The sequence below is a fragment of the Ruditapes philippinarum genome, unplaced genomic scaffold, assembly GCF_026571515.1.
Source record: "Ruditapes philippinarum isolate M1 unplaced genomic scaffold, ASM2657151v2 ctg6670_1_1_1_1, whole genome shotgun sequence".
Classification (NCBI taxonomy): domain Eukaryota; kingdom Metazoa; phylum Mollusca; class Bivalvia; order Venerida; family Veneridae; genus Ruditapes; species Ruditapes philippinarum.
The window spans coordinates 27,675-45,790 of NW_026856597.1; the positions used below are offsets into that span (position 1 = coordinate 27,675).

The 18,116-nt window shown below is 30.2% G+C and overlaps 3 protein-coding genes across 4 annotated transcripts in view; 2 read left to right on the top strand and 1 right to left on the bottom strand.

Annotated features, from left to right (window-relative positions):
- The window catches only part of LOC132747085 (perlucin-like protein), a 28,534-nt gene extending 18,718 nt beyond the window's left edge, over positions 1-9,816 (top strand). Inside the window, exons 3-5 of one of the 2 annotated variants that reach the window (XM_060736394.1) lie at positions 8,875-8,965; positions 9,240-9,474; positions 9,709-9,816. In XM_060736394.1, coding sequence (XP_060592377.1) covers positions 8,875-8,965; positions 9,240-9,474; positions 9,709-9,736 — 354 coding nt within the window. In that variant the 3' untranslated portion in view covers positions 9,737-9,816. The remainder of the gene's footprint in view (positions 1-8,874; positions 8,966-9,239; positions 9,475-9,708) is intronic. The other variant, XM_060736393.1, reaches the window with a different exon arrangement.
- LOC132747086 (perlucin-like protein) lies at positions 2,067-4,275 on the bottom strand. Its single transcript, XM_060736395.1, has 5 exons — positions 4,141-4,275; positions 3,618-3,706; positions 3,345-3,435; positions 2,621-2,855; positions 2,067-2,242 (listed from the first exon to the last, which is right to left on the bottom strand). The coding sequence occupies exons 1-5, from the start codon at positions 4,187-4,189 to the stop codon at positions 2,215-2,217; spliced, it is 492 nt and encodes a 163-aa protein (XP_060592378.1). The 5' UTR covers positions 4,190-4,275; the 3' UTR covers positions 2,067-2,214.
- Positions 9,817-14,698: 4,882 nt separating the features above from the next.
- Positions 14,699-16,999, top strand: LOC132747087 (perlucin-like protein). The gene is made up of 5 exons (XM_060736397.1): positions 14,699-14,851; positions 15,231-15,319; positions 15,905-15,995; positions 16,250-16,484; positions 16,888-16,999. The coding sequence occupies exons 1-5, from the start codon at positions 14,803-14,805 to the stop codon at positions 16,913-16,915; spliced, it is 492 nt and encodes a 163-aa protein (XP_060592380.1). The 5' UTR covers positions 14,699-14,802; the 3' UTR covers positions 16,916-16,999.
- Positions 17,000-18,116: the final 1,117 nt, after the last annotated feature.

The following is an 18,116-nucleotide window of genomic DNA, read 5'->3' on the forward strand; positions in this document are numbered from 1 at the left end:
CAGGATTCAATCTCTGTGCATCTGTTTGTCTGAATTGCATTTTTTTTTGTGTACAAGATATAATACTTTAATTAATTGTTTTGTTTTATCCAATTACTGATGCTGTTGCTATCTTTCATCATTATTCCTATGATTCATAGAATAAAAGTTAGTTATCGTCACTTAAAAATTATAAAGAGACTAAGTTTACATAGGCGAACAGTAGAATCTAACAATGAAGATATTTTTTGTGCAATTCTTGGAGAACTACCTGGTAGTGGTAAATGTATTGGTTATAAAGCAATGTGGAAAAGACTTAAACTTAAATATGGCCTGAATGCACATCGGTCAATAGTAATAAGATTCTTATGGATAGCAGATCAAGATGGCATGGAAAGAAGAAAATGCAAGCGGCTTTTTCGGAGGAGGTATTCGTGTCCGGGTCAAAACTTCGTATGGCATATAGATGGATACGATAAACTAAAACCTTTTGGGTTTGCAATTCATGGGACCGGATACAGTCGTAAGATTCGGTGGCTTAAAGTTGGAACCAGTAATAATGACCCGCAGGTTATTGCAAAATACTACTTGGACACCATATCCAGCTTAGGAGGGATCGTTTCAAGAAGTGTTCGAGGAACTGAAAATGTCACTGTAGGCCAAATACAAATATTTCCCAGATTTGGACATACTTACGGCCATGCAGCGGACCAAGGTTTTATAGTTAGAAAAAGCACGTCTTATCAACGAATCGAATCATTGTGGAGTATGCTTTGGCGTCAATGCGTAGACTTCTTTATAAATTTGTTTTAAGCTATGAGAACTACATGCTTATACAATGATGGAAATATTTTTACCGTTCAGGAACAGGCTCTTACATTTAAAAAAAAATGCCGTCAATATCAACATACGAACACTTACTGAAAAATTTACCCATTGTAGACCAATCAACTTTAAAGAAAATAAAAATGTTTGCTTTATTGTATTCAAGTTATTTAAAGTTGCCTTCCAGTGTTCGTAATTTGTTTGATCTGATAACTTCAAGCGAAAGAGAAGTTTGCAGTTCAGAAGATGTCTTTAATCAGTATCTGTATATTTCATCTGTAATAGAATAATTGTTCATTACTGTTGCTTGTATTGACATTTTCTTTTATTATTCATTAATTTCGGTTCATATTACATAATTAATTTTAACATTATCGGAAATTTGACTTTTGCGTCTTGCTATTTTATCTTTTTAATAAAGAAGCATAAAATGGTAGACGTTATTATTACCTGGTTTAACAGATACATTAATGTGTTATGTCCAGTCGGTTGACTTTCCATCATCATTGCGAATATCTTATTGGGGAACAATTTGCCCCGTTTTCTATTTAGCTTGGTGATTGTTTTCTATTACACAATGCCACGCCGCTTTACGTTCTTAATTGTTTGCGTCGTAGCGGCATTTTTCAGGGCTCATTATCATAGTTTTCATGCAGCAAATTTAGTTGCTATGTAGCTATCCATGCAGTTAGCTACCTTTGTAGTAATTTATTTAGTTTGAAGTAATACACAGCATTTCTTTCCATAAAGAACGTTTGTAGAGGAAAGTGTAATAATATTCTATTAAGGCGGAGTGATAATTCAATAGAGGCAAAGAAGTCAAAATAAATGACTATAAAACAAACCAAAATGTTATATATGCATATTTTCCTTGAAGATGGACAAAAAACAATTAAGTGCGTTAAGGGTTTTTTCTCGAAGAAACATGGAAATTTGTTAAGTAACAATATCGTTTGGAAAATAGTTTATGGTATATAATATATAGTGAGTGTGTCAATAGATCTTTGTTAATCATGGATGTTATTCTTAGCTTGATTAGGTTGGTAGTAAGCTACATATATGCTTAGAAAAATATATAAGTATATTAAAAGTTTTTTCCCGTTTCGGAATGCGGCATTTATATAAATACTGAATACTTCATAGGGGTGATTTTATTTATTTATAATTAAGTGATGGTCACTCGACTTTTCCAGTAAATACGTGAGTTATCACGTATAATAATGACAGGTAAGTTCACACAATAAAATATTAACAGCTTATGTAAAAAAGTGAAATTTATTTCTATACATATTTTAAAATATACATGAATTCAAAGACAAAGTTTGCGGATTTCACATTGATGACAGCAATAAATCATATATATCCATATACAGAATATACCAGATTCACTATAGAAGAATATATTGCTCTCTAACCAACTATTGGTGTGACAGTCTCTCTGAAACAAATAAAATAACCGTTGATAACAACTAAAATACAATAACAACAGTTAGCAACTAAAAAACAAGAATTAAAGTATTAATACAATATAGAATAATACCATGATACTTCATGCATCAATGTCATCCCTAAACCTACCCCATCCCTACCACAATACCCCATCTAAAGGGTACATTATACAATTTCCCTTTTGACGTTTAGATCATCTTTTGTTAATGCTTGATAATTTAGTTATAAATGTATTTATATTTTGTTTGTTAATTTATGAATAAATTGAGAGCAATAAATCTAAGGCATTGTTTCAGGTCATATTATTTGCATTTTCTTCCCAGTTTGTCTTAAGAATTAACACATTAATAAACTACGTTATACTCACTTTTTCTCACAAACGTATTGCAGCACATCCCAATCACAATACTCGTCACTCCAACTATAATCAAAATATTTCATTGAAGCTAAACAGAGCTCACTGTTGTTTCTGTTGTTTGGTTGTTGAGGTGGAGAACCCCACGGTGCATATGTTAATGGCTTGTTTGTTGGTTCCCATATCCAATTTCCATCATTGTTAAAGTTGGCCCCACCTATCCAGAAACCCATGTCACCGTCTGTGTCTAAAAACAGACACAATATGGATTTTGTTTTGCATTCAATAAAATCAATAGTAAAATTTTATGTTATCATAGTATCTAAAAATTATTCTGTCGAACTTATTCAAACTTGAATAAAAAGAACTTATGACATTTAAGATGAAAGTTTAATTTCCCGTGAAAAGGTTTTTATGTACTAGTAGCTTCTATCTTTTAAAAAGTAGATTTTGTTTCATTGATATTTGTATAAAAAAGGAATATGTTTAAGAGAAATTTTTTTTTTGCTAAGAAGTATTTTAAAATTTCAAAATTGGAACAAAAGGCATCATTCTATTTTGTAATTATGAGTCATTGATTACATGTACTTATTCATTTGAGAAAGAAAGCTGGCATTATTGAGTCAATTATGAATGGTTATTAGTAATATGCATTTTCATTTATTGAATCATTTAGTGGATCATTTACTGGATCATTTATTGGATCTAAGGTTCAATTAAACATTTATCTACTTACGATTAAATGTTAATGCTTGTTTACGAAACCATGTTTGTTCCTCGGCCGTTTCTATGACAACAAGATCGCTTTTATGCCACATACACATTTGCTAAAATGAAAAACAATATACTAATGCCTAGTCGTTACTTGTTGTTGTTGTTGTTTTTATATAAAGTCATTCAGTTACAAGTTTTTAATGGAGTTGACTTCTATATTTTCATAAACATTTTATATTTATATTAATATTACAAACATATTTCCTATTTAAAACAAAATAAGACTGATATTTACTCTTGATGCCACCCATGTTTCCTTTTCTGTCGTAAATCTGTAACAATTACCACCATGACTTCGCCAGTTACTTTCACATGCACTATACACTGTAGAAATGAAATTAATTTGTAAAATAAAATATGATTAATATAAACTCTTAACGAAATTTCAAAGTAAACTGTAAAATGACCTACAAGTTGATTATTGGCACCGATATAGATGAACCGAACACATTTGAAAATATTTACTTAAAAATAGAAGCCAATTTATTTATTTGAATTAATTAATTTATTTATTTTGCAATTACAGAAACCTACACTTTTTTCATGGAGATCATAGAGTATATTATATCTCTCTTATGACAATTAACAGTTATCTTTACAGGGTTAATATCCTTTTCTGGTCATATTTTTATCGTAACTTTCACTTTTAAATTTCGGATCATTTGCTAGTCTGATAAACTTCTATAATATGTAATATTAGTGACCTTATTAAAAAAAAACCAACAAACAAAAACAAAACAAAACAAAAAATAACTTACCGGTAGCTAGAAGAGCTGAGACAACGATTATCGACAGTATTTTCCACATGTTGAAATTATGATGTTGTTCCTTACAATACCTATTGCCTATTTATACAATTAGTTTGCACTGAAAATTGTTCTGAATTTTGTACATCTACACTGTTATCTATCGTTTATAGCAGATTGAAAAGTTAGACACTCAAATGTGTAACATTACGTGTTCAAAACGACCTACAATAATAAAGGTTATTTTAAGATAACTTAAAGTATTGTACTAATACCACAAAATGCACTTAATAAATGAATTTGATTTTCAAGTTGATTATTTTAAATGCATGTTTTTACATTTTTTTTCGAAATTTTCAGGCATGTAAGGATGTAAAATACTTCTCGTGGATATGTGCCTAAAGATGCACATATATTGACTTAAATGCTGAGTAATTATATATTTCTTAAGCATCAATATCCCATTTCACGAATTGGTATATTAATCCCAAATGAAACATTTTGTTTTATTTATACAGTCATGTATAAAGTGTTTTCTGTGGTGTTAGGGTGACGGATGTTAACTTATATTCATACTTTTCACACTTACTGATCAATACAATGCACATGATATAGCCAAGATATACTGTGACATTCATTTTCCCCATTTATTCCCATTTTTATCACATTGAAAATAAGGCTTCACATGGTTAAACTATTCCGGCAAGTTTGATTTATCATAAATTTCTCTTAATATCTTCATTTAGTTAATGCTATCTTCCGTATTTGGTAGATTGATACCTTTTATGGTCTTCCAACTTTTTGTGGAGTGAGGTGTCACGGGGGTTAAGGTCAAGGTTATTGTAAAAGCAAATTAAGACAACAATGTTCATACAGCCTTTATTTCAAATTGATGTTTTTTGTGTTTAAAACAGATTTACCAATGGAGGCCCCGTTCCTTTGGGTTCAATCAGGGTCATTTGGTCACAAATGTTAAAAATAATTCTTTACCCTTTTACAGGTGTAACCTTATTATATTGACTGATGTCTTTCATAGTTGGTAGGTACATACAATTGAGGAATCTCCTTTCTTTAGATGGAGTTAGGGGTCAGTCGTATCAAGGTCACCTGTGCTAAAAATAGACTTTTACACTTTTATCAAGGTCAAGTGGGTCACTAGTAGATTTCTACACATTTGCTTATACAAAATTTATATTTTCTCTAATGTTTTCCATATTTGAAATTATAAGTTGCATGGTCTTCTGTACTTGGACTGAGTTAGGGGTCAGTTGGATCAAGGTCATTGGTGCTAAAAATAGATTTTTACACTTTTTTCAATATAACTTTCATTTATGGACAGAATTGATGTCTTTCATATTTGGTAGGAAGATATCTGGCATGGTCTTCTTCAAAACGTAATGTCTTTTTCAGAAAAAAGGTGCAAAATAACCACATGCCTTTGCCAAATGATGAAGTCCCGTGTTTTCTCCTTATATGTTCATTGAAAAAAAATCCTCTGGTTTCAAATGCTAAACATGCATAAAAAATCCTCTGAAAACTGGACAGCAATTTTAAGTGTAAACTTTCTGTGTATTTTAAAGTGGATTAAAACATAATCTCAACTGGTGACATGTTCAGTTACCAATTAATGATCACATCCTTTTTACCTATGAAGGTGTGTAAACACTTGTCAGTGTGTGTTAATTTCTTATTGGCAATTAAATTAAAGCTCTACCATTATAATTGTGTCTGTCCCTTATAGGTATGATTTTTCAAAATGTTTTAATTTAATTTGTTGTTTTATTATTTAGATATAAAATGTCTGAAAGAATTGGGAAACTTCTGTTAAATGATTCCTGTTTTGCTTAAAATTTTGACCTTTCTTTGTTTGGATATTAATTATATGCAAAGATAGTAATACTAAATGCCCTTAATTACAAAAGCCAATTAAAAAGATATATTTCAGACAATGTGTTGTTTTAATTTCTGATTTTCAGAATTATATTCAGGGATTTGCATAATAAAATTACTTAAGACATTTATTGCAAAAAGAAATTAAAATATAACTTAAGTAAAATGGATGAAAAGTAAATACAAAATAATTGAACAAAGTCATTGTTCAAACACATCATAATTATCAGTAAATGTATAAAACCTCTGAAAACCGGAATCCTCTGAAAACCGGACTTTTGGTCAAGTCCGGACAGGGTCCGGTTTTCAGAGTTTTTACTGTAATATTTATGGCCATTTGTACTGTTCCGATTTGTTGATTTGAAGAAGCCAATAATTTCTTTAAAGAGAATAAGGCAGTGAGAAACCCTTGTCAAATCCGTTGTTTATCGAATACGATTCGGCACCAAACCAACTGATACGTTTACGTGTAAATCAGACAGCAGATTGAATTTGAATGACGCAAATGATGTTAATTGAAATATGAATAATAAAAACCAGCGTAAAATGCAGTTATATATCAACTTTTTAGCTTAATTCTCTTTTGGCAAATATTCATTTTATTATAAAGTAATAATATGTAATTCGTGAATTGCATGAATTACGCAAATTGTTTCATTTTCAAACTCAAAAGCACGACTTTACTTATTTTGTATTAAAATCTGCTGAAAAAGGCTACGGCAAATTCAAACTAATAAATGTTGCTGAAATAGGCCGAAAGATTGAAATCTACGGCAAATTCAAATTAGCGTTTTTAATTATTTACGGAAAATTAGAGATTTTATCCATATGAAAACATGTAAATATAACTTTCAACGTGAGTTACATACAATAAGAAAATATTTATGTTTAACAGTAATGATAAATTTTGTACATATAAATAAAAACAATTTATCATGTATAAGGAGATAGAACAGGTTTCGTAGTTATCTTTCAGTAAACAACAGTCACAAACATTTGTAACTTGAAGATGAAATATGCGAACATTTTTCCATATTTTCTACAATAATTCCTATTATTGAAAACAATATTAAATCGGTAATCGAAAATCAATACATGATTTGAATTCAGAAAAGGCATAACTAGGATTTGCGTGATATTACAGACACACTGGTATAGAGTGAGTTCAGGAGAATTTTTGCATAACACGTTTGTTACGAATTATATTTTATTTCTTCGGTATGATATGGGGAAGCGAGTATGATATCCTACCGGGAAATAATAAAGCTTGTATTTGCAATGTCATCGCATGTCGCATATCATAAACGGATATTTTGTTTGTTTGTTTGTTTCATTTTACGCCTTTTTCCAACAGTATTTCAGTCATATAGGCGGGTAGTTTCCTAACCATCGTTCCTGGAGAGTTACACCAGTACTAGACTACCTTCCTCCGCGCTAAACTACCAAAGCATCTCCCGGGGATCGAACCCACGCCAGAGAGGTAACTGGATTAGAAGTCATCGACTCTAACCCCTCGACCACGGAGGCGGTTCATAAACGGATATGCTTTACAACGAACGGTATACGACATATGCAAGAGCATGCCACTTATTCGGGTATCTTGGGTATACTTTCAAAGTGTCTAAGACCTTAACATTATTGAACTTAAACAACCAACTATCTTTATTTTGCTGATTAAAGACATTTTAAATGAATTACAGTGTCAGTAATGGTACTTTTAATTTATCTTCTTCAAGGTTATCTGACACACGAAGCACATTTGTATTTAAAGTAGGTAACTTATCAACAGCTTTAATTCAGAACACAGTTCAGTACATGCTAGCTGTATAAATACGCTGTTAGATGAACATGAAACGTTATCATAACTTCAACATGTTGAAACTACAGAACTTGCTTGTCTTTGTCGCAGCTCTTCTGGCTACCGGTAAGTTTCTTTATATAATTATGTTTTGTTAGTCATTGAATTTTCGCTTAAAAGGTTCATTTTAATTGTAAATTATCAACGAATAAAGAAATAAATTATATAGTGGCAGTTTGAGAGTGTGTGTATAAGATTATACAATTTTCATCCACAGCGTATAGTGCATGTGAAAGTGGCTGGCGACACCATGGTGGTAATTGTTATAGATTTACGACAGAATAACAAACATGGCCTGAATCAAGGGTAAAATATAATTTTCCCTTTTGTAAAATACTAAGAAGTAGTTAGAAGTTAAACAAATTATGATAGGAAAAAACTGTTATAATATACCATTTTGACACATTGTTGTATTCTGATAGAAACAAAGAATATCATGCGCTGGCGAGGATTACACGTTTAGCAAATTTTAGCTGATTTTTTTTTCTTACCGGTAGATTTACTGATTAAAGGTTTAAATTCTATAAATAATCACAATCTATGTGACGCTTTTAAATAGTATACGTAGTAGCATTATTTTATTAATATATATATATATATATATATATATAATATATATATATATATATATATATATATATATATTATATATATATATATATATATATATATATATATATATATACACGCCAGTCATAATCGAAAACAAACTCAAATTTCCATAACAACATCTTTAGCAACAGTTAATCACATATCTATAAATGACGCGATTGTGAAGGCAATGTTGATCGCTGTACGTTTTTGATAATTATACTGAAAAAAAAAAAAAACAAAAAAAAAAATAACCACAAACAAACAACAACTTAATCATAACGTCATGGATTAAAGGTTCATATTTTGTGTCAAACCATATTCTGTCAAATTTTCATAATATAGATTGTAGATTCAAGACACACTGTTCATAAAACTATGCATCAGTATATTGTTTTGTATTTTAGCAAATGTGTTTGTGGCATAAAAGTGATCTTGTTGTCATAGAAACGGCCGAGGAACAAACATGGTTTCGTAAAGAAGCATTAACATTTAATCGTAAGTTGTTAATCTTCGAAATGAATCTTAAGTTCAAGTAAGCTAATCGATTAAACGTGTAATGATTAATGATTCTGACCATCTAATATTCATTGAAATAATACACTTAAAGAGAAACTAAAAGAGAACACATTCTTTAATAATCAAAATTCCTTTTGAAAACTTGTACACTTTCTAGAAGGAAACTTCAGGGTATATAAAGTAAATTATATAATTTTAACATATTTTAGTTTGTTTTTCAAGTCATAAAAATCCATATTTTGTCTGTATTTAGACACAGACGGTGACACGGGTTTCTGGATAGGTGGTGCCAACTTCAACAATGATGGAAATTGGATATGGGAACCAACAAATAAGCCATTGACATACGCACCATGGGGTTCTCCACCTCAACAACCAAACAACAGAGAAAACAGAGAGCTATGTTTAGCTTCAATGAAATATTTTGATTATAGTTGGAGTGACGAGTATTGTGATTGGGATGTGCTGCAATACGTATGTGAGAAAAAGTGAGTATAAATTACAATTTAAAGTTGTTTATATAACGAACTCTAAAAAAAGAGGAAAAAAAAACAATCCCGGATAAATTGCATATCTTAAATGTAAAATACACTGAAGAATAAACCCAAACAAATCAAAACCATCGAAATCTTATTCTTTGTTGTGTTAATAGCTTTCAGATGTTTATAATAAACACAATTTGTTTTTTGCATCAAGTTTTAAGAATGATTGTTTTATTTCAGGGACACTGGAACGACAATAGTTGGTTGAAAATATTATGATATATCATTATAAAATGCTTTTAAATTGTACGTATATAGTTAAATTTGAATAAATACTAGCTAAAATAATTTTTCTTGACGTTCTTCATTGCTGTAAATATTTGGAATTTGACTAGATGAAAAGGTTATTTTAGAATTATCAGAAATAAACAGAAGAAATGCTTGTAGTTTGAGGTACACCAAATCGATTTGTCTGATGCAGCGCACATGTCATAATGAATTCAAAACAAAATGTTTTCTTTTTTCTCCCTACTGTACTTAGTACTCCCTACTGTACTTAGTAGATATCCCACACAAATATTAAGATTAATTAAGAAATAAATATATAAAAATAAAGAGATCAGTTTTTTGTAACTAAAAGTCGTCCTCCACTCGATTATGATATGCAACAAAAAGACGTCTAATGACAGATTTCCAATCTGTAATCGTTCTAAACCCTAAAGTCATTTGTTCATTTATTGTACACAGCTTATCAATACCCAATGAGGGTAAATGCACCTTTCCCTTAAAAATCCTGTACAGTTATACTCATGTTTAAGCGAAACGATACTGAATTTTCATTAAAGAAGGGCACATAGCATGTTACAATTTTGTCAAGAATCAGAAACAGAAAATAACAAAGTTTTAAGGCCAGACTTTAGCATGATAGTTTTTACAAATTATCTATGTATTTTGGCGATTATACGCTCAACGTTGTCAATACGAAATAAGGAAATAAAAAAATAACTTTATAATTATGAGCATCAAAGGAGTTTATATGCTAAAATAATTACACAAAACATTTCTGTCTTCAAAGAAAATTGAAAACGCATGAAAATTATGTGAATGTTGAGGATAACATATTGTGCCGTCTTATGATTGATTTTCTTTTTAAATTCAGTTTAAAACACACATAAGTTTTACAAAATAAAAACAGTTACACATTTCTTTAAGGACGTTTTCGGGAGTTTTCATATAGACATATAGGCAAAATTAAAACTGTTCAATATAATTTCTTTAAACTTGGCATTTTGTCAGAATATTAAAACAGAAACATTTAAAGCGAAAAAAAATTGGGGTCACCTTTCTCTTTTTTACAACATGCCAAGTTTAAAGAAATTCTATTGAACAGTTTAATTTTGCCTATATGTCTAAATGAAAACTCTCGAAAACGTCTTTAATAATGGAAATATTTATCTTTGTCTAAAAGTACGTTGGTAGTTTGTCACAAATATCTGTATCACGGAATGTTCATTCCAAAACACAAAATCTACTGTACAGCTTTAAAATGACTTAACAAATATCTAATAAGTGTTTGACTAGATAGACGTATAGAACATGAAATTATGTAAGAGCTAACTTCGGATTGCCCATGGAAGGGCGATTGGGTACTAGAGAGCATACAATGTATATAAATTTAATAATACTATTTTGCCACACAATTTCGCTAGTAAACACGCGTTAATTGTCGCTTGTTAAGGGCGAAATTTAGTAGTACTAAATTTCGCATGTCTTAAATTTTTTCGTTGGTCTATCAAGCGGTAATTATCGCCTTTTCTATCGACTAGGGACACTTATACTAGCAACCTTTAACAACTTCGTCTCGATAATTATCGTCTTAATTTTCACGAGATAATTAATTATCGCGTTAAGGAATCAGACCCTTATTTTCGTTATGTGTTTCTTCATGGATGGACATATTGTAAAATAACCCGGAATCATTTCAGGAGAATACGGTCTAATTGATAAAATTGCTCAATGAACTTTACACTCATTGCTCAGTCCTGGTTGGTTCCAGGAACGGATTCGAAAGTGTATTTTTATAAGCTTATAGCTTCCTACACAATCGAACTAAAATAAAATTTGTATAAACCAATTGATATAACTTTGTTGAATACATGATATTTATTTTATAGAAAACGTGTAAGTTTTGTTTAATATCTGAAGCGTTTCATAATACGAAACTTAAAATTTCATTAAAAATAATTCACAATCAGTACACCGTTTATCTAGATTTCACTACAAAAGTGATATTTGAAATTATCGTAAACATACATCAGTTTTATTACATGTACGGTATATCAGAATTACCTTTGACTTTCAGCTTTCAAATTGCTTGTTGGTATTAAAAGTAATGTATTAACGCCAGTTCTCTGATCGTCAGTCGTCGGTGCCGTGCATACTTTGTTGTGTCATAATTTGTCTTTTTAACACGACCTATGTTTCCTGTTCACCGGATATTTCCTTTTGGTTGAATCAAACACGTTTAGCGTTTATTTTAATATCTTACGAGACATGGACAGAACTGAATAATTTCACGAATTTCCGCCAGTCTGCAACGCCATTTCCAAGCAAGAAACACACACTGTTAAACAGTACTATGAATGTTGTTATCTTTATTTGCAACGTTCAGATTACGTCAAATTATGACATAAAAGCATCCGCATAATAATCTGCATTGGGGCTTTGTGTGGCGCTTTTCTTAAGTTATTTGTTATTGAATGGAATCTCATGTAGCATGTGTAGCCAAATCGGCATACTCTGCAAACGGGTAACTATGGTCACAGAATTGCACGGCGCGCTTGCAGTTTTACTTGAAATATTATTTTTCTATCTTATTATGATAATTAAATGTTTAATTAAATTAATTTCAATATATGATTTACTAAATTTTAACCAACTGTTTCTAAGCAGCAGTAAAAGACTACGTTATTTTGGATTATCCCTCGTTATATGACAAAAGAAATCCGAAACAAGTATCTTTTTTATTTATTTTATACCTTCAACTTTAAGATGCAAACATTTTTTTTATCCCCATCCCCACAATCAAGTCGAGCAACAGTTCAATAGTCATTGGTTTGAGTTGTTAGCACACTTACGGTGAATGGCATCCATAATTTCCGACAAAATGACTCCTAATAGTATAAGAAAATAATTATCTGCCTCATATTGCATACAGCTGCAAATACTTTGAAAAATATTTTAGTATGTTTGACGTTAACGCTCATGACGTTGTGACAAAAAAACAACAAAAAAAAACAACAAACAAACTGTAGTTGTATTTAATTACTTTCTATATAGTTGTGCATGGCATTTACATTCAGTAAAATTATGAAAAACATGTGTTTTTACCAAATTGCAAAATACAAAAAGACCTTTATGTCTTGAAATTTAATAATAATATGAAAGATGAATATTTACTATGGCATAGGACGGCACGTTATGTCCATTCCAAAAGATCGCAAAAAGGACTCTAAAATCTCTGTGGGGCCCGTTAGTGAGTTTATATGTAGGATGAAATTATATGATTAAGCTAGACGTACCTGTTATGTGAAGGTTAATCATGATTTCATCCACATAAAACTCACTAAGGGCTCACACACCCAACCCGCTACCGCCCTATTTAAACTGATATTTTTTCGCTATTATTCGACATTAATTACTCTAAAATATGACCACTGGCTGCTGATAGCTGCGTCTTCTCTCTGTGTGAGCCCTTAGTAAGTTTTATGTGGATGAAATCATGATTAACCTTCACCTTACAGGTAAGTCTAGCTTAATCATATAATTTGTTATAAGAACTGCTTCTAAATATTATTGGATTCATGGTATTTCAGTAACATCCCGCGCTTCAGAACTAATATTTAGGCAAAGTGGCACAGTCAACTACCTTTTCCTAGCTTTATAATATTAGTATGTGGGCTTTCACATAGCTTTTTAAATGCACACTCTATTCATTTCATGTACTACAAAAGGAGGTTTTATTATCTTTTTCATAACATTTTGGAATTCTAAAAGCTGATTCACCCGATTTTAATAAGTTTGTATATCTTGAACACGTACACAGTTTTCTTTCATGTACATGTATGAAAGGCAATGGATATTATCAATTCTAAAAACATGGTTAAGACTGAATTGTGCTAATTTCTGTTTTTTTTATATATTATTATTATTATTTTTAACAAAGGCTTATCAGCAAGACCATCATTGTTAACACTTTCTTTTGTCCCTGTGAATTTCTTGAAAATGTCTCCAAGTTAAAATATATTTACAAGTAAAACAAAATGAATTTTGAGAAAAATCAATTTAAACAGATACTACTTTTATAAAGTAGATTAAGGCGAAGTATGGGAAGTACCAAATAAAAATGTCAGAACATGTTCTTTGTAAAGAGATGCATATGCTTTAATAATTGAACTGAAATTGTAACGAATATGAAAATATAACACGTGCATCTTCTTGGAGTAAAAATAAAAAGTTAATGTAAAACTGTGTAATTCAGTTAACATAGTAGTTCACCAATAACAAATGAATTGTCACATTTGATCTTGTAGTCTTTATAACATGTAATTTACATGCAAAACATAACTAACGAATTTATATACAATCATGACAATTATAACAGCAACAATAAAAAACAACCAAACATTTTCGTAACTTGATGGATAGACTTATTATTAAAAGCACGTGTGATATATTCTATTAAGTCAGAATAAAAATTAAATTCAATATATGGTAGATACTTCGAATTACCTAATATTGAAATTTGAAGAAACAAAAACACACACACACTAAAAAATAAAAACAAAACAAACCCCCAAAACAACAACAACAACAAACAAACATAAAAACATTCATCTTCTTTTCTGTAAGTCACCATAAGCTGAATTGGACAGTCTTTTAAGATTTAGGTATTTGTTACAAATAAAACATAATTGTATAAACTTGAGCCAAGTGCTCCAAATGAACAAATCATCGCCGGTATCTAATAAAAGATTAGGGAAGCGTTGTTATTACTTGCACAGTGAACTAACACCGGCTTTCAAATATTGTAGAAAGATATAAGATGTACCATGTCATATGTGTTGCTATCTTTCAACAGTCCGTATTTCTGTCCTCGTATAAATCTTAAACAGGAAAGGTGAAATGTTTGGTTTGGAAAAGATGGCGTTTACTATATACAGCAGATAACTTATCAGATGTTTAAATTTTAGAACACAATTTAGTGCATGACAGTTGTATAAATAAGCAGTGGATTACAAAGAAAATTATGATAAATATTAACACAACAAAAGCATGTCTAAAATTCAGACTCTTATCTTTGCCTCAGCCCTTCTTGGTACCGGTGAGTCATTTTAAATACTATTTATATATTTATAAAATGTGAGCATACATTGTTTGTTTTAATAGCAAATCATCAATCAATTTTCTAAGTTTAAACATTCATATAAAACAAAAGTATATGATCTTGAATATAACGTTTTGTACAAAGAAGGGAGAAAATATGCCCAATGAAACTTACCTACACTCGGTATGTTAGTTAAAGTACTGGCATGGTATAATGTTATGAAAAAGGATGTTTAATTAAGACCCTCATTTTAATATACACGCTATATATAATTTATCTACATTAAAGACTATAATTGCTTATTAACTTTGGACAGGTAAAATGAAATGAGATGATTCCGTCATATTTTATTATTTATTTATTTGTTGACTTACAGTGTATAGTGCATGTGAAAGTGGTTGGAGGCATTTTGGCGGCCATTGCTACCGATTCACAACAGAAAAGCAACCATGGGTTGAAGCAAGGGTAAATCTAAATGTTAACGTATAGTTACTTATTTGAAACTGCGATTAAATATTTAACAGAATATCATCAAAGTTATTAACACCATAATATAAGTTTAAAGAAAAAAGATTATTGACAACCATGCTATATGACCAAGTATAAACGATTGTAAGTTTATCGATTTATCAGCCAACCGGTTATATACTGCTTCATTAAATATGAAACTGTATTTGCCTTTTTGATGTCTAGTCATTTGTTTTTTTTTTTGCAACAGCCAATATAGACTAGAGGAATGTCAAATGAAATTCAGATTTTTTTTCAAATAAAATGTAAATTACTTCATGCAAATAGAAATAATGGATAGTCCGTTTATTTAGCGTTTTTCTTATACATTGTATTTTATTTATATGTAAATCATTAATGCTCCTTAATTCTTATAATGTACGATATAAACATTTCCTTTCATGGAAGTAGATCATAGCATAGTCATTTATTAACATCATAATACTTTTTAAGTTGAATACAAGGTTTAAGTACAAAATGTAGATTACAAATTCACTGTTCATTTATAGCATTTGGCATGACTGTTTTAAAAATTCATTTCAGAAAATGTGTCAATGGCATAATAGTGATCTTGTTGTCATAGAGACAACCGAAGAACAAACATGGGTTCGCAAACAAGCATTAACATTTAATCGTGAGTAGATAAATTGTCTAAAAATTATAAGCTTTAGTTTATTCGTGATAAAAGACATGTTATGTTGTAACAAATACATAAAAAGATAACATATGCCTGCAATATTATAAAAAAAAAGAAATATGATGCAAAAAGTCAGTCAAATTTTGTTTACTCTTATGACTAAAATCAAACTTTATTTAACCATACATTTAACATAATTTAGGAATTATAGATTATTTCATGGAAATCCATCTTATACTTTATATTTTTAGACACCGACGTCGACAGTGGTTTCTGGCTTGGCGGAGTCAATTTTAACAATGATGGAAATTGGATATGGGAACCAACAAATAAGCCATTGACATACGCACCATGGGGTACTTCACCTCAACAGCCAAACAACGTAAACAACAGAGAATTTTGCTTAGCATCAATAAAATATTTTGATTATAGTTGGAGTGACGAGTATTGTAATTGGGATGTGCTGCAATACGTATGTGAGAAAAAGTGAGAATAACTTACAAAATACATAGTTATTTGTACTTGCACTTCTACTACCTCTAATGAACAGACACAACAAAGCCATGTCTAACTTTTTTATATTTTATTGTATCAATGGTATCAAATGATCTCCTTAAATATGTTGATTTATGAATAGCTTTACGACCAAATGTTTTCTTCAATTGTATCCGCCTTGAAAGCTATCTTTTATAAAGTTAACATTACATTATTTCCTTTCCGTCTAATATTTAAAGTATGAGCACACATAGATAAACCAATACTTATTAAAAATCATTTTGTTATATATAGGCGTATACATTTCAGATCCTAAAAAGAGAATTTATAGATACTTTACTTTCTTTTCTTTTAGCTGTTACAATTAAATGAAGTTCCATTTTGTTTGTTTTAGGAATACTGCTACACACATAGTTGGTTAGAATGCATTCATCGTCACATAATTTTCCCTGTGAACATTCTATTAAATAAATTTAAGGAACGAATAAACGTACAAAATGAGATAATCCTTTGTGTTTATTATTTCCATTACATAGATCTATTTGAACTACAAACTGAACTTTTATTCCCTAACACATGCTGAAACGCGATCGTTTGTGATTTTCATTACTGATAATATTGAAAAATATCATCTCTTCAAAAAAGTTGACATTCTGGTTTTTGTATATTTCAATCACATTCTTTTGAAGGGAAATCATTTGTAAAAGAGTTTTGTAATTAATTTAAAATTGCCTTCCTTCACCAGGTTATAGGAAATAGCCTTTGATAAAGAAGTTTTGCGTAACAAATTTCCTTTATTTGTATATAAAAGAAACTTGTTTTTCTCTGACGGAAACATGCACTGACAGAATTATTTATTTAGTTATTTCACTCCACTGCCTCAGTTAATAATCATCTTATATTCGCACAAAAAGTAATCCACACCATTTCTTTTTTTCCGATGAAATTTACCATTTACAAACTTTGTTACAAACGCATGATCATGATGCAGAAAATTATATTTACTGCTAAATGAACAGGAAAGTTTGATATTACAACCGTGGATAAATTAAAAAAGACTCAATTATTGAGGACTGTCAGAATATATCGAAAATATATGTTAATCGAAATAGTCAAGATTGAAACAAAGAAGTGAGATTATGCCCGTTCAATTGTTAATTGTCAGTGATCAGGTAAAATTAAAATAGTTTGACATTTTGCCATAATTGCGTTTAATTATACATGTGTATATGTTAAAATGGAAAAGAAATCAATAACACTCCATATCAACGGAAATTTTTAAAATAAATATTATTCATAATATATCGGTAACGAATAATTTTTTAAACAGTCCATGATCTTTACGATGTTCTCGATTGTATCAAAAGGAACTTGTCCGTAGGGAATTAAAATGCAACATAAGACTTTTAAAGAATCTAAATAATAAAAAGTGGAAGTCAGAAGCAAGCCAATGCTTAAAGTTGTCTTAAGAGTGTAAAAATTCAACTGATTTCTAAATCAGACTGTGACAATCTTTACACTGATGGCACTAATGGTAGATCTGATATTTCGGTACTGGCTATAACACAGTGTGTTATGAACAGTAATTACATCGTTGACTTGTTGCGCGATATACAAAGCGAA

Coding starts and splice junctions, on each gene's coding strand:
- LOC132747086 (XM_060736395.1), bottom strand. CDS start 4,189: ATGTGGAAAATACTGTCGATAATCGTTGTCTCAGCTCTTCTAGCTACC. Junction 3,707..4,140: donor CTCAGCTCTTCTAGCTACCG/GTAAGTTATTTT, acceptor TCATTTCTACAG/TGTATAGTGCATGTGAAAGT. Junction 2,856..3,344: donor ACAAGCATTAACATTTAATC/GTAAGTAGATAA, acceptor GTCTGTTTTTAG/ACACAGACGGTGACATGGGT.
- LOC132747087 (XM_060736397.1), top strand. CDS start 14,803: ATGTCTAAAATTCAGACTCTTATCTTTGCCTCAGCCCTTCTTGGTACC. Junction 15,996..16,249: donor ACAAGCATTAACATTTAATC/GTGAGTAGATAA, acceptor TTATATTTTTAG/ACACCGACGTCGACAGTGGT. Junction 16,485..16,887: donor CAATACGTATGTGAGAAAAA/GTGAGAATAACT, acceptor TGTTTGTTTTAG/GAATACTGCTACACACATAG.